At 38.6% G+C, this 15,303-nt stretch overlaps 2 protein-coding genes across 5 annotated transcripts in view; both read left to right on the top strand.

The window, feature by feature from the left end:
- Positions 1 to 15,303, top strand: part of LOC122642413 (rhomboid-like protein 20) — a 55,316-nt gene that overhangs the window by 632 nt on the left and 39,381 nt on the right. Inside the window, exon 2 of the mRNA XM_043835870.1 lies at positions 601 to 602. The gene's annotated coding sequence lies outside the window, so the exon portion shown is untranslated. The remainder of the gene's footprint in view (positions 1 to 600; positions 603 to 15,303) is intronic.
- LOC122642411 (protein LNK3-like) lies at positions 1,485 to 6,472 on the top strand. 4 transcript variants are annotated; one of them, XM_043835867.1, is made up of 6 exons: positions 1,485 to 1,596; positions 2,565 to 2,971; positions 3,160 to 3,445; positions 3,980 to 4,105; positions 4,344 to 4,492; positions 6,119 to 6,472. In XM_043835867.1, the coding sequence occupies exons 2-6, from the start codon at positions 2,574 to 2,576 to the stop codon at positions 6,387 to 6,389; spliced, it is 1,230 nt and encodes a 409-aa protein (XP_043691802.1). In that variant the 5' UTR covers positions 1,485 to 1,596; positions 2,565 to 2,573; the 3' UTR covers positions 6,390 to 6,472. The 4 variants fall into 4 exon arrangements, with proteins under 4 accessions (XP_043691802.1, XP_043691800.1, XP_043691803.1 ...); XM_043835865.1 differs by having other exon boundaries at positions 1,486 to 1,596; positions 3,980 to 4,111; XM_043835866.1 differs by lacking the exon at positions 1,485 to 1,596 and adding an exon at positions 1,683 to 1,769 and having other exon boundaries at positions 2,569 to 2,971; positions 3,980 to 4,111.

The following is a 15,303-nucleotide window of genomic DNA, read 5'->3' as shown; positions in this document are numbered from 1 at the left end:
GTAATAGCATCTTAATGACAAGACATCATGTGAAGTAGTTTTTCTTTTTCGTTTTTTCTTTTTTTGACTGAGAGTGTACAGTAAACTGCCGACAAGGACTCCAAGTGAGAATGAGAACCACAAATTGTAGAGTCTGGATTGGGAGTTTGGATCTTCTACTGCCAAGATCGTGCTGTCCAGACACTGTGCTGGCGTAATGTCTGCCTTATCTCTATCCAAACATCTTGCCCGAGTGGGGGGTAAGACAGTCTTTGTGGGTAACACCGTGTCTGGGTAGTACGGTCCTACCGAGCAGCTCGACAGTAGAAGATCTAGATCCCTGGATCAACTGCGTGTGTGTGGAGAGTAATTATTCTCCGCATACGATGGTTAGCCGACATGTCACAATGTTAGAGCGTGGATTGTGTCTTTGTGCAAGTACAGTTCAAGTCTAAGGCCCTCATGGGTTGATTCCATGTGAGTCCTAGAGGGCTTGGACGATACTTGTATAAGGACACAATCCGGTCTCATCAATGACAAGGAATGGTTGCTTGCTTACCACTAGAGTCTCTCTCTCCCATTAATCTCTAGTTTTTTTGTTTGTCTGGGAGGTGGAGGCAGTTGTCCTCGTGTCGCAGATGTGGAGGATAGGATGGGGAAGTTGAAGCGATGTTTCTATCGTCCAGGGGATGGGGCGGTATTACAAATGGGGTAGGGGTGGAATTGTTAGGTACAGTGTTAGTGAGGGAAGGCCGATAAGTTGCAAAGGGAGAAAGTTTGATGGAGTTGTCTCACTTCTTATATTAAAAAAAAGGGAAAAAATCTCTACTTGGTGGTGTTTCCTACGCCCTCTCATAGGGCACCATGAAATGATGTCTCTTTCCCCTAAGTAGATACCCAGACATTCTCATCCATTGGCTCAGACGCTTATGTAGAGACTATATGACCAAGTAAAGATCTCTTGCCCTAAAAAAAATAAGAAACATAAGAATCCCCTTTACAACTAAACTACGGGTTGAGGCGAGAGGTTCATACAAGTTGACGAAATTTTGCTGTTAGACATGTTCTAAGAACATTCCTACTACCCGGGCTTACCGCTAAAGAAATGATATCTAAAATGATCTAAAAAGGTATTTGTATACTAAAGAGGAAGTGATTATTCCATTTCTTTGGCTGCAGGCCCGGGTAGCAGGAATGTTGCTGCAACCGGGTAGCAGCAAAACTTTATCCAATACAACTGGACACCCCCGGCGGCTTGCGAGTAAAATTGATGCCACGTGAACGAATATGTGAAGAGAGATTGAGATGGAGGGCTCTCAGCCACGAAATCCAATTTCCAACTCACGACTTCTCAGCCACAAACACAGAAACCACCTTATAAAGGCATTTCTTATACAAAGAGAAAGTTGTGTCTCAGTCACTCTTCTTCTTACATACAAACTACACACAACAGCGAGGCCCTTCAAATCCAAAGCATCTCTGCTTCAACTTTGAAACCTTACTGCTCAAGAAATTTAATAGCTCTTTCTTCACTGTGATTTTGGATTTCTTAGCTTCAACCATTTTCTTACTGGGTATCAAGAACTGGGTTTTCTTCAAGCAGTGAATGTATCAAAGGTTTGTTCTTTATCGACTTTCTATCAGATTGGGTCTATATTTAAGCTGCAAAGTAAAAATTTAAGAGATGGGTATTCACCATTTTTAAGATTTGGGATTTGTTAGCTTCAACCATTTTCTTACTGGGAATCGAGAACTGGGTTTTCTTCAAGCATTGAATGTATCAAAGTTTTGTTGTTTATCGACTTTCTATCAAATCAGATCTACATTTAACCTGCAAAGTAAAAAAAAAAGAAGTAAGAGATGAGTATTCACCATTTTTAAGATTTGCAGAGCATTTTACTCTATATTTGTTTGTTCTTGGAAAACTCCTGAGGACTTTAGTTCTCATTGTCTTTTTGTTTGAAGATTAGGGAGCTCTTTTTTTACCTATTTGTTCTTTCCGTTTACAGCTTTAGTTTGAAATCTATGTTCAGTTGAAGTGATTCTTGGAGTTTGTTTGGGGACTAGTGATCAATAAGGATGATACTGGAATTCTGTTGCAGTGGTATGGTTGCAGGGGTTTGAGGGATATGGAATTCCGTATATAAAATTGTCTTTTTGCCATTAGGTTTCCTTGGTTTGATTATTGGATAGGAGCAAGAAATTGGAGTTGTTTACTAACTTATACGGGCAAATATTTGTAGAGACTGGCTTAAGTGGTTCTGTTATATTCTTGATCTGATATTCACTATTGACTGAGGATTGGTTCTCTCTCTCTCTCTCTCTCTCTGTAATTTCTCTACCATGATTTTCCTTTGGGGGGGGGGGTGGAATGATTTCGAGTACTTGTGTAATGTGTTGATCTTTTTAATTATGTTTATGTATTTGTTTCATATGTAGATATGTTTTGTTTTACATTGTACATCAAAAATACATTTGTTTCTAGTCTTGGCTAGTGTTGAATGCTCTAACTCTAGCAGGGTATTGTTTGGGCTGAAAATGAAATTAGTATGGTAATGGCATCTCTTTGATTATTTTCTTTTCAGGTAGATAACATGGACGGCTATGTTGGACTAGAAGCTGATAGTTTTGGTGTTTCAAAACGTCAAAAACCATCACTTAGATATCCATCACAAGAATATTGTTTGCCATGGGGAGTAGCTATTTCAGAAAGTTTTGGGTCCCCAAACGAGTACTGCATTGGTGCAACAAATTTGAAGAGCGAAGAACTTAACTTTAATGGGAAAGGCTCCCCTAATGAATTTGAGGCTGAAACCTCCATTCCTGGAGAATCATCCACTGAGTCAAGTTGGTGTGAAGGGTTTTCCTTTGTTGATCGCAGCCGAATGAATCCAGAAGCTTCTCTGGATGGGACCAGACATTTAGACAATCGGCCAGATTACCAGCTTGATGGCATTGGCGGGATAGATCATCAAACAGATGACATTTTCTTGTACAAGCATTACCTCTGGAGTTCTTATGATACTTGATTTAATGCCTGTAGGATATTATGTAGCTCACTATGATGCTTTAACTTGTTATCTGTCATAGATGTACTACTGTTTTTTATTTTTATTTTTTCTGTCTCAATTGAATGGGCCCGTCTTGCTTCTCAGTCTTCAAATTGTTCTCTGGTTGCAGAAGATCATTACTTGAAGAAACTCCACCTGGCATGGAAAATCCATACAGATCTGTTAGCATGTATCCTGTGTCTGACTGCAGCGCAATGCCGTCGAAAAATATCTTGACAGGCATGATAGTGGATTCACAAAGTATCTCAGTGGACACATCTACTACAAACAGCTCAAAGAATCTTAATAGATTAACACACTGCTTTCCTTCATCAGCAGACTGGGACAGAGTGGAAAATATGCCAAATTTCATGCCAGCCGATTCAGGAAAAATGGAAGATTGCTCAATGAAAAAGGTCAGATTTTCAATTCATCAATAAGTTGGTGCAGCACTGTAATGCTACCTAAGCACGTAAATGAAGAAAATATGAAAATAGTTCTTCCAATGTCACAAAAGACCTACTGCATGTCTTAGCGGGTGTCATAGAAGGAGCATATTACTTCTCTGGAATCACAATGAAGGTGGCTTGGTTTTTCATAATGAGACTAACAGTAAAACTAATTATGATTAGGATTCCTGAGTTTTGTGTTGGGTCCTTGGCAGCTTTAGTGGAAAAAACAGTAAGATGTCTGACCCACAAATATTTTGTTTGTTCTTTTTTTTTCTTCAAAATTACTTCTCATTTGGTTGGAGACATCTAATTCCTTTCTAATGGAAAGTGATTTTTTGAAAGAAAGCTACTGAGGATTCTAATTCTATTTTTGATTCATCTGTACAAATAATATGTCATATACTTTCTTGTTTTCATGTATATTCCATTAAATTTCTTCTTACCACCATATTTTAGATAACAAAGTCCCTTAATCTCGGTAATGCTTGTACCTCCTAGGAACCAGCTGTACCAGGATTGATCCCAGCTGAACTAAGCAGCCCTTACAAAGGAGAGGGACATTTGAATGCCGGGAGATCTTTAGAAGAATCTGTGTTGCAGGAGCTTGAATTGGCTATGGCACAGGTTAAAGTAGGAATCCTGAAAACTTTAACAATTCTGTTATTATTAATTTTATACATTAAGGTTGCTCCATTGTGACCAAGTGGTCACGGGTTCGAGTCTGGAAACAGCTTCTCTGAGAAAGCCAGGGGTAAGGCTGCGTACATTGACACCCCCCCCCCCCAGATCCCGCAGTGGTGGGAGCCTCGTGCACTGGTACGTCCTTTTTAAATCAAATGATCCTTTGTTTTGTTTTGAACAGTTGACCAAGAGAACACGTCTTTGCTTTCGAGATGCCCTGTACCGCCTTGCCAAGAGCTCGGAACAACCACATGTAGTAAGTCAGACTCGAAGTGGAGAGATTACCATGGAAAAACACTCTTTGTCACCAGTTCCTTACAGAACATCCAGGTACTGTAGTCACAGGATTTTCTTTAGATTGCTAACAAGAAGATTTTATCCAAGAAAGAGAATGACTATAGATGTATGATAACAGGGACTCAATCTGGAAGCAGGACTAGGACCAGAAAAAAATGCATGTGAATAGACCAAAGCTCAGACTAGCCCGGAACCCATCCATGAGGGATGACAATGAGGCAGGTTCAGGGAGGTTTCACTAATCACATACCTGACCCTCTTAGATATTGTTCAACCTGAAACTTAACCTGCACCATGAACGTCCATGAGGCTCACCAATTTTTTATGGTTAATAGGCTGGACAGCCTGAACCTACCGAGTGAAGTGGGTACCCAGAGTTTTCATGTACCATACCTGACTTATCCGATAGGTTCATGCTATATCCCAACCATGTCGGGTGAGCACCATTTAAACCCCCACATTACCATCACTATCTGTATCTCCATATGAAGAATACCTAATGATAGCACTTTTGGCAAGAGATCAATTTAGAATCCACAACCCATGCCTCTCTCTAGAGTTTAGAGGTGTCCAAGGACATTATGTAACTTTAGTTTTCCTTGGTCCAAAGACCTTTAATATTCCTTGTATCCTCATAGGGCGAAAAGATATTGACCAGTTCAAACCTTGGAGCTTCGTTTTATACCAAAGTTTCTTGGCTTTTCCTGTTAGCATCCATGAAGATGAGTTACTGTTCCCTGATCCAGAGGGATTTGGGCAAAAGGATATCTGCATTCTACTTAAGCGACCAGTCTAACCCTTCAATTATTTCAAGAAAATTTCCCCCCTACATATTTTCAAATAGTTGTTAATTATCCAATTGAGGGAGAAGCAATACTAGGTTAAACTTCTGTTTTCCATTATACCTACATGTCTTGTAACTCTTTTCACGTGGCCGATATTCATAGTTTCATACATTGAGTGGTCCAGTTGACTGTTCCCACATAGGTGACCTCTTTGATGAAATAGTAACCTGATTTGATGATAATTTACTTCCCAATAAATTACATTCTTTCTATTGAAATCCTTAGTACTTACCCAAATTACTTTTTTCAGCAGAAATCACTTTCTTTTTACATATCAAATAAAAAGGAGAAAAATGTCTGGAATTGTCAAAAGAAATACAAAATAATAAGGCCAAAAAGTGGTTCAGTTTTGGTCCGTAGGAACTTCTTAATGGAACCTCTAAACTGTGGTCTCCTTTTATTTGTTATGTTTCTTGCTTAGAGCAAGGGTAAAAGGTACGGCTGCCAGGGCAAATGCCCACGTTTGAGTCTTGTGGGCGGACACTTTGCGCAAAAATGCCAAAGGTTAGGACTTGCATAGGCCAGCCCAGCACTGGGTAATAACCCTTCTTTCTCTGACCAGTTTGGATGGAACTGGAGGTGGGTGCATGAATACCTTGATCCAAGCATTCTCTCTTAGTTTTTCCTAGACTTCTTTGTATTAATATTTGTTCCAGAGTCATTTAACAGGAAATGAATTGTAGCTGACAATCATATGGGATTTCATTTCTGACATTCAAATCCAAATGTTTTTGTTTCTTGTCATTTTGTAGACATAAGCTTCTATTTTCCAGTCTTTGCCATTTCATAATCGCTCATTTGAACTTGTTTTCAGGTTCCAAAGTGTGAATGCTACAGACTATCAAACTAACACCATTGATTGGACCATTGAGAAGCTCATGTTTGATAAGCTGGACTGTGACACAGCTGATCTTTCTTCTGATGTATCAGTAAACTTAAGCAAGGAAACTGTCATGATGGAAGGATCAACGAGCTATGGTTTGAATTGGACATCGATCCCTCAATATTCTCGTTGCTCACTGCTACCACAAGATGCTGGCAATTTGATCCTTGGTGGAGAGAACAATATAATGATTAATTTTTAGTGACATCTAAAGCATACAACCAGTACTAGGTTTGGATTGTAAATGAAATATGAGAAGCCTTAAAACCAAGATCTAGTTGTTTATCAGGTCATCACCATAATGAGAGAGGCTTCGCTACTGTCTCCCCCCCCCCCCCCCGCGGCGGCGAAATGCATGTACATATATGGTTGGTTATTTAATGTAAAGCACTCTGTGTTCTATGTTCTATTATCAGTTGGATTGAGCTTTCACAAAAAAGGAAAAATTAATGGGAGTGAGCTTCAGTGTTTTATCAATTATCAGCAGTGGATGTGGCTATTAAGTCTAAAGTTTAAAAATTGAAACTCTCTGAAGAAAGAAATCATCACTTGTTTCTTATTTATATTTTCTGGTACAATTACTAAATTAAATTTTAGTCAATCAAATAGAATATATTTAGGATTGAAACATTGCCCTTAGAGCTGTTCCAAAGATTTTTTTTTTTTATTAAAAGAAACCTCAAATTCATTATAAGGTTCATAAAATGATTACACAGACCCTCTAAAACATCGAGGCAGGTGAATGTTCACGTACGTGAATGATTCACAGCCGTTCAGATGGAACATTCCTATAGAATGGATTCCATCTAAATGGCTTTGAATCGTTCACGTACGTGAACATTCCCTGCACTCTAAAACATCTCCTGATTGAACATGAGCACAAACACCAGAGATAGATTAAGAATTCAGCAACATCCACCACTTTTGGCCATGTAAAGGTGGGTCATGGGGAACCCCTGGCAGGACAACTTGTAAATACTTGGATCAACTGTAAGTCGAATCAAATTTAAGATATTAAAAAGAGGCATTTATTATCACTTCCCTACACTTGGCATATATTTATTAATACTCTTCTACCTTAAACTTTGTTTCTATACTCCCCAACATTTAGACTCTTACCTCTCCTTCTCATGGTTTTAAATATTCAAATTACTAACTAGTTCAAAAGAAAATGATTTAAATCAAACCAATTCAAATTGCTTTTACATTTTTTTTATTTTTTATTTCTAAATATCACAAAAAAAAAAAAAATAGTGAGACCCACATCATCTTCTTCAACTCACTCATTCCTTGCTCATTATTTCTTCTCTCACCACCCCCACTTTCCCTGCAACCCTACCCCCACCCCTGCTACAGGCTAAACCTCATGTCCCCTACCCAACACTTGCTCCCTCCCTGCCTTTCCGTCTCCCCAGCGCCTGCAATCCTGTGTCCCAATTCCATTCTTTTAAACCCTACCTAACCTTAGAAATCTATCCAGATTCATCGATCCAAATCGACCATAATCCGGATCAGCATTGTCAATTCTAATACCAATTCTTAATACAGAGGGTTGGGGTCAATACTATCCAATATTACTGGAGCCTTTATGAACCCATAACTTCCTAATCGTCGGAATTGGCCAATTCAGTTCGGAATGGACCAACCTTGATCATGATTGATCGTTGATGTATTGGATCTCTACCTTACAGCTTCACCAGACAAAATCTGAATGAATGACGGAAAAATCGCTCAACTTGGCCTTGTCTTCCCAGTTCCTCACTCCCTCGTCCCTAAAAAGCAATTATTTCTCTTGGAATTGAATCTCCTCTTTGTGGAAGAGAAGCAACAGCATAATAAAGGATCCGACTCCTCTACTTCCAGGGCGGGCAGTACTGCCGTGCGCCCAGTTTTACCCCACAAACAAGGCAGCGGAAAGTACCGCCTTGCCCCTGCCAGAGTGGGGGCAAGGCAGTACTTTCCACCCGCCTTGTTTGTGGGGCAAAGCTGGGCGCACGGCAGTACAGCCTGCCCATAATAAAACGATGGTGTTTTCGGCTGCTAAAGTCCCCCCCTACATATTCTCAAACATTGTGGCCAAATGCTGGCTCAAAACTCAAGGACTGTAGCCCTTCAAATCATCTTCCGATTAGCTTTGGGAGTCATAATTCATATGAGGGAGATATGACTTGAACATTATCTGTTATGTAGAATTTCCAAATTGTTGTAATACATACAGAAATTTCATTGGCATTTTGAGTCACCGTCTATTTTGAATCTTTAAAATCTTATAACATAAAAGTTGTAATATTAATGTCTTCTTTCCAATGACACCATGATAACATTATGACATCATACGAGTGAGATATTACCATTTTCTTATTGGTGCGCAAAGTAGTAGAAGGCCTAAAGCGAAAGATTCCAAATTGAGGGTTCTTGTTCGACCCATGTTTTGAAGCCCTACATAGCATTTTTAAGCTATTTTTGAAGTATTTTCCATTGCACGGACCAGAAACAAAAGTGGGTTTTGGGAAAAGAAAAGAAGAAAAGAGAGTGGAAAGGCCCCTTAAGAAGATTAGTTGTTGAGTGCTTTGTGATGATATTCGAGTTGGGTTTGCATTAGGGAGTAGAAAAGTGGGGGGAAAAAAGGTCGGGTTTCAATTTGGGGATGTCATATTGGTTGCATCAAGTTCACATCAAAGGCATTGATTGAAGTTTATTGACTCTCTAGAGATTGAGTTTTGATTGTAGTAAGCTTATTTTATCTTTGGCTTTTATTATTCATTACTTGCATATCAGATTTTAGTCTTGTAACTTAGTTTTGTGTTTGGTAAACTAGGTGCTTAAATAATAGTCTGTACCAACTCATGCTTGTATTTGGGGCATTGTCTATAAGCCCATTTCTATTTTTCATCATTACATTTGGCTATCAAATGGGTGCCCCCTTGCAATGGGTGCTCTTGAATCATTAAGTTGAGTGTTGGGCATTGCTCCGTGGACGTAAGCTTGTGGTTGAACCACGTAAAATTCCAATATTGTGGGTATTATTATTTGTGCATCTATTAAAGTGTTATCTATTGTAGGATGGGTGTGTACAACTGGGGTCCGCCATAGGATTGTTTATGTTTATTTGCTTATGAGTGAGAAGTGGGTATACTACACGACCATGTGGTAAATTGCACAGGATGTAGAAAATTACAATTAGCAGTCAAGCAATTTGAGTAGGCAATTTGTAATATGTTTGAGCAATTAGAAAATAAATTTTAAAAAACATTGATTCATCTTCTCTTAGTGTTAAGCCAAGTTCATCAATTGGTATCATAGCATCGGGCTTGGGGACGGTTTGATCAATAGTTAAGAGTTGGATATGTGTCCATCAAACCCAATTTAATAATAAAATATTTATTTCTTTTTACGCATGACATATATCTTTATTGGGCTTGTAAGTTGTTCCATGGGTTTTCACTCAAAACGATTCTCGGCTAGGGATAGGACCGGACATCTTGTTCATATGGTCGTCACATTGTATGTTACCAAAAATGAGTTTTTGGTGCATAAATGTGGGTACACATACTGTGTGTGTATAGAAAGAATCTGGTAAGAATCTTGCATGTTCTACTACCACTTGTTTGAGAACGAGATTAATACCCATCGGTTGACATTTGACCTGAGAGATCCCATTCGTTGCAGTGCTGGGTCACTTGTTTTGGTAAGCCAATGGTTGTCGTCCTACAAACTATATATTGGCGTTGGACACGTGATCACACATTGTTAATGAAAGAGATGCTCAACATGGAATCCACTGCTGTTAATTCGGGAATATCAAGGAGAGAGAAAGTCTATGATGGATCAGACAGAAATCTGGTATCAGTGTCATTTTTGTAAATTGTTTACAAAATTATTTTGCAATATAAAAAATAATTATTTATGTATTTAAATTTATTTAAAATATTTTTCGGGCGTCCGATCACTATCACAGAATCTCTGAAATGGACTTATACAATGGGTTGGGGGTTAGCAGTATTTAATTAAATACCCTATAGCTCATTATGAGATATTAGATTAGTGGAAGGTCTTCTATAAAAATTAAAGAGTTTAATTTGCATGACAATATTTGGGAATATTAAATTGATTAATTATCTTTTTGTTTATGACAATAAATAAAATATAATTAGATTATATGGTTGACCATAATTAAAGAGATAGCAATCCCTTTAAGATTCTACCTCTTCCCATTATGGAAGTAAAAGTGTTGCACAAAATTAGAAAGTAGAGAGTTTCACCAATTTAGCAACACTTTGATTTTTGGAAACCACACTTGAGAAAGAGAAAAATTGGCAAGTATGAATTTAGGAAAGTGTACTTGGCCAAGCAACAAAAATATAAAAGAGAGGGAGAGAGCACTCCATGATTTTGGGGTCTTTCCTCTCTCTCTCTCTCTCTCTCTCAAGTTTTCTTTTCTTCTCTTCTCTTCTCTTCTCTTGAGGTGTGAGTGTGTATGTGAGGATGTTGAGAAACCCAAGAAATTGGTGATTGGTGCTCTACTTTGTTTTACGGACGATTGTCGACAATAAGACGTTGATCAAGTCAATCCATCTATTGCATCAGTGTGGAAGAGCTATTACTTGGAGGAGGAGCTTCACTTGCGGCTCTAAGGTAACCAAAGATTTTTCGTGTAATTTTTGGTTGACTATATTTGTCCGAATTCGAATACAAAAGCAATGTTCTATGATCCATTTTCGTTGCGCCTTTGGTTTCAAACCAACAGAGAGATCCTTTGAATAGTAATGGCTTCAAGAGAAGGATCTTCATCACGAAAGCCACCTTTTTTTGGTAGCACTGACTATATGTTTTGGAAGAACAAGATTGAAACATATTTGGTCCCTTGGATATGGACCATTATCACCTCCAATTCTGATACCCTCCAATTCCCCTCTAATCCCTCACATGGGAGCTGAAATGACTGCTTACCCACTGCCTGGACACACTTCCCAAGGTAGTGGGTAAGTGGTCATTTCACTCCCATGTGAGGGATTGGAGGGAGTTGGAGGAGATAAAAATTCCTTGGATATGACATGTTAGCATCAGTTCAGGCAGAGTTTAACTTGGCTGGTATTGCTCTTTTAGATGATAAAAAAAAAGAAAAAGTATGAGTACAATTTCGAGGCAATGAATGCCCTCTAAAGTCCTAATGTAAAAAGTGGGTTGGTAAAAGTGATGGAATGCACTTCTATAAAGCAAATATGGGGCAAGTTGAAGGCTATTCATGAAGGAGATGCAAAAATCAAGAAATCCAAGCTTCATATTCACAGAGCTTACTTTGAGAGCTTAAAAATGACAGAGGATGAAGATATTTAAAAAAAAACCTAAATATTATCTAGGACCCGGGGCAACCCTTAAGCTTTATTGAAATAAAACAATATGAAACCGATATTGAGAGTTACATGCTCTAAGTCAAAGAAGTACTGAACTCCATCAAAGGACTAGGTCATGCTCTGATTGACTCAGATATATATCAGAAAATCCTTCGATCTCTAATCTTTAGATTTGATGTAAGGGTCTCAACCATTGAGGAGGCCAAAGACTTGGACACCATCACATTGGATGAGGTTCATGGAACATTCATTATTTATAATATGGGAATAGGCAAGAGAAAAGGCAAATCTATGGACAAGGAGGCAACTTTAAATGCCTCGAAAAATTATAAATCAAAGAAAAATCAAATGAGAAAGACAACAGTAATGATAAAGGAGCTGCAAATTTTATAAGAAAGCTGACTAGAGGCAGAGGAAAATATAAAGGAAAACTCCCATTTAAATGTTTTAATTGTGGAGGAATGAGACACTTTGTTGCAATCAAGTATCTTCACTTGAGCAAAGATGACAATGGTGGTGATAATGACTATAAGTAAAGCGACAGTGGGTAGATAAAGGAATTTGCTGCTAAGAAAAGGAAGCCCAAAAGAAGAAGCTTCATTTCCAAAATAAATGGTTTCTGGAATCCATGTACCGAATTCATAAGTTCAGGAGTCCATAGAGGATTTTGAAAAGAGATTGAAGAAGAGCTGAATCAAGAACTAGGTTTGAAACCCTTTCAAGTTAGGGTTGAGAAATTCAAGGTGAGCTCCTTGTAACTCTGTAGTTTGATTATTGTGTTGTTGATTTAAAGTATTGATTGAAGCTCTATTTTGAGAATTAACTTTGTAGCATTATTGAGCTTGGCATGGGAAAAAGTCCTCATGGTGAACCCCTAGACCCAATTGGAACTCTGCTCTATCTTCAGCAGGGGATTTTTGGCTAGCGGTCAACCGAAAATTATTGAATGAATGGTTGGTCAATTGAACTTTAATCAGGAGGCTACTGGAACCAACCCTGTAAAAATTGGAGCTACTGAGACTTATCTACCGGAAGATTGGAGATCGATCGGTAGGGTCGATCTGATTGTGGTTGACTGGTTGCATTGACTTGAAGACCCCAAAAGATGATTTTTTTTATTGTTTTGATCGAGGGATGTTTGGGGATTGCTTGTAGACCGTGATATCTTGTAGAATCCCATCTGAATGGATAATTTTACCCCTATGCAGGAATCTCTTTTTGTTGAAGTATTTTTTAGGACTGTTGGATAAGCAAAACTTGAAGGTGAGTGGGACTGTATTAATCGATGGTTATGGTATATGAATGTAGATGACTGTTGTATGACATGAAATATAATGGAATAATACGATGTACTATATGGTATGAATGCATTGCTATGATATTGATGAATTGGCATGACAAATGCATGATTGTATATCTTATCATACTAAATGAAATGAAATGCCACGAAATGCATAAATGAAATGAATCTTATGACAATTTGTAACCCATCCCAACAGGGGTGGTATGTTGGGTGAGGCTCAAAGGAATGTATCGCACTCTAGTAGTAGGGTGCTTAGTTAGACCAATCGAAAGCCTCACGAAAACACTAGAGATGCCCTATTTTTGGGTAGGATGCTCCACCTAGCCAGAGGAATGCCTCGTCCCTAGTGGGCTTGAGATGAGACTTAATGAAAGGAATAATTCTTTACCTTTAGGTGGAATGCCTCATCCCTTGTGGGCTTGAGATGAGATGGTCAGGCAAGTCAGGGTCGTGCCAAATGGCAAAGTCTCATACCTTTACAAATGATGAAATTGAATCAATTCTATGTATCAGACTATCGTATTAAAGAAAGAACCATAGAGTGTGTGAGTGATGAAATGCATATGATTATGAAATGAATGTTTAGCATGGTTATTATGGTAATGCTCACTAGGCTTTTAAGCTCATCCCTCTATTGCCCAATTTTTCTATGAAAAATGATGGAAAGAATGACAAGGGCAAAGGAGTTGTCAGAACTGAGGATGCATGATGATATTTTGTTTTCATTATTTTGAAGGAACATGTGATATGTAGATATTTGTCAAGTAATTGTGATCAATGGGTCATCCTTTTGTATATGTTTATAGTATAATCATGGGAAAGATGATGTAATCAAGAAACAATATGCTCTTATACTCATATAAATTATTTAAATAGATATCAAATTGTAAATATTTTACAATTATCGGTACTGTGAAATTAGAATCTGATTTACTTTTCAGTAGTACCATTTGATCCATCCAAGTATGAACTCATTGAACTTTGATTTTTTACTTATGGAACAATCGAATTATGGTATTTCTTTAAGACTTATGCTTATGCTTAGTTGGTTGTGCATTGTCACGGCCCGACCTTTGTTGCCAATATGAGGTTATACGAGAGAATTCCCTTTGTGGTCTTGGCTAGGTCTGGCTACATGGGCGTGGCCAGGTCTGTTGAGATCGGGGTCATTACAACTAGGGTATGCCACTATGAGGACAAAAAATGGGACACTGCAGGGGATCGCCACGTATCCTCCATTTCGTACCCCTTCTTTAGAGAGATGGGAGAGAGAGGTGCGTGAAAGTGAATGTGAAAAGTCGTCACCTAGAGGAGGGTCTAGGACCCAAGATTCTAATGTAATGATTCTTATAAAACACCCTGTTGGGGACAAATGGTCCATTGGTCCGGGTACGAGTCAAGTTACGGTCCGGGGAAGGTATTAAGCACCCAAATCCGCGGACTTGCCGGTCTTTCTCTTGCTAGGCACAGTAAGGTCATAATATACTTTCAGGTGGAATGTAAAGTCCAAGTAAAACTAATAAGATATAAGAAAAGAGAAGGAAACATATCTGGAAGCTTGGCTGTATAGTAGGGGTTAGTATACATGAAAATAAAGAAAAGGACTTAAAACCTATAAGACCCAAACATGGGTGACTCTAAACTAAGTTGGGTAAGACAATGAGCATGCGAAAACAAGGATGGTAATTAAATACATGGAGCGGTTTGTGAATTAAAGAAGACAATGGGAGCATATGCAAGGCATGTAAAGAGATTAATGTAGATGTTTTGCATGAGGGAGTCTTAGACTACGGGGGATGAGGATCATGGAGATATGTATGCATGGAAGTAACATACAACATCATAAGAAAAAGATAAGTAAATATGAAAGGGGATGAAGAAGAAGGGGTGTGACCGCCATCTAAAAAATGGGGTCACACTCTTCAAGAGAAGTAAAATGAGATATACTAAAGAAAATCACGTAAATAAATAAAATGCACAAGTATGAAGGAACCTATATAGATTGATGATGAATAAAACGAAGGTGGGGAGGTTTCCCTTTTGTAACTCAGGAGATGTGTACGCAGAGTAAGTTTCGCCGCTTGTGGGAGCTTCTCTTATCTCTTCGCAAGCAGTACTTCATCGTCAAGCTGAGATCACTGGGTGGATATCTTGAGGCTTTGATCTTGAAGTTTCAAGTTGGATGGTGGCACTCAAGAGGTAGGAGGGGCAATAGACTAAGGCCAAGTGAGGGGCCAAAGGCTAGAACTCAAAGCTCTTGAATAGGGGTCAAGTATGGTTCATGTGAAGTGCATGTAAGGACTATCTCAATGCACTAGGAACCAAGGAATCACCAAGTAACCCTCTTCAACATGAGAGGGGGTGTATTTATAGATGTAGAGGGGTGTGTACACTTCCAAATTCGTGTAGAGATGTTGGGGTTGATCCGAATCATCCAAAGAAGGGGATGGTGGGTGTAA

Source organism: Telopea speciosissima, chromosome 10, assembly GCF_018873765.1.
Source record: "Telopea speciosissima isolate NSW1024214 ecotype Mountain lineage chromosome 10, Tspe_v1, whole genome shotgun sequence".
NCBI lineage: Eukaryota > Viridiplantae > Streptophyta > Magnoliopsida > Proteales > Proteaceae > Telopea > Telopea speciosissima.
Note: the sequence above shows the minus strand (reverse complement) of the source record. Positions and strands in the feature narration are given on the sequence as shown.

Bases quoted from the DNA above. Each gene is read 5' to 3' on its own strand.
- LOC122642411 (XM_043835865.1), top strand. From the start codon at position 2,574: ATGGACGGCTATGTTGGACTAGAAGCTGATAGTTTTGGTGTTTCAAAA. The intron at 3,446-3,979 runs GTCAGATTTTCA...TGTACCTCCTAG, and splicing joins AAGATTGCTCAATGAAAAAG to GAACCAGCTGTACCAGGATT. The intron at 4,112-4,343 runs GTAGGAATCCTG...TGTTTTGAACAG, and splicing joins TGGCTATGGCACAGGTTAAA to TTGACCAAGAGAACACGTCT.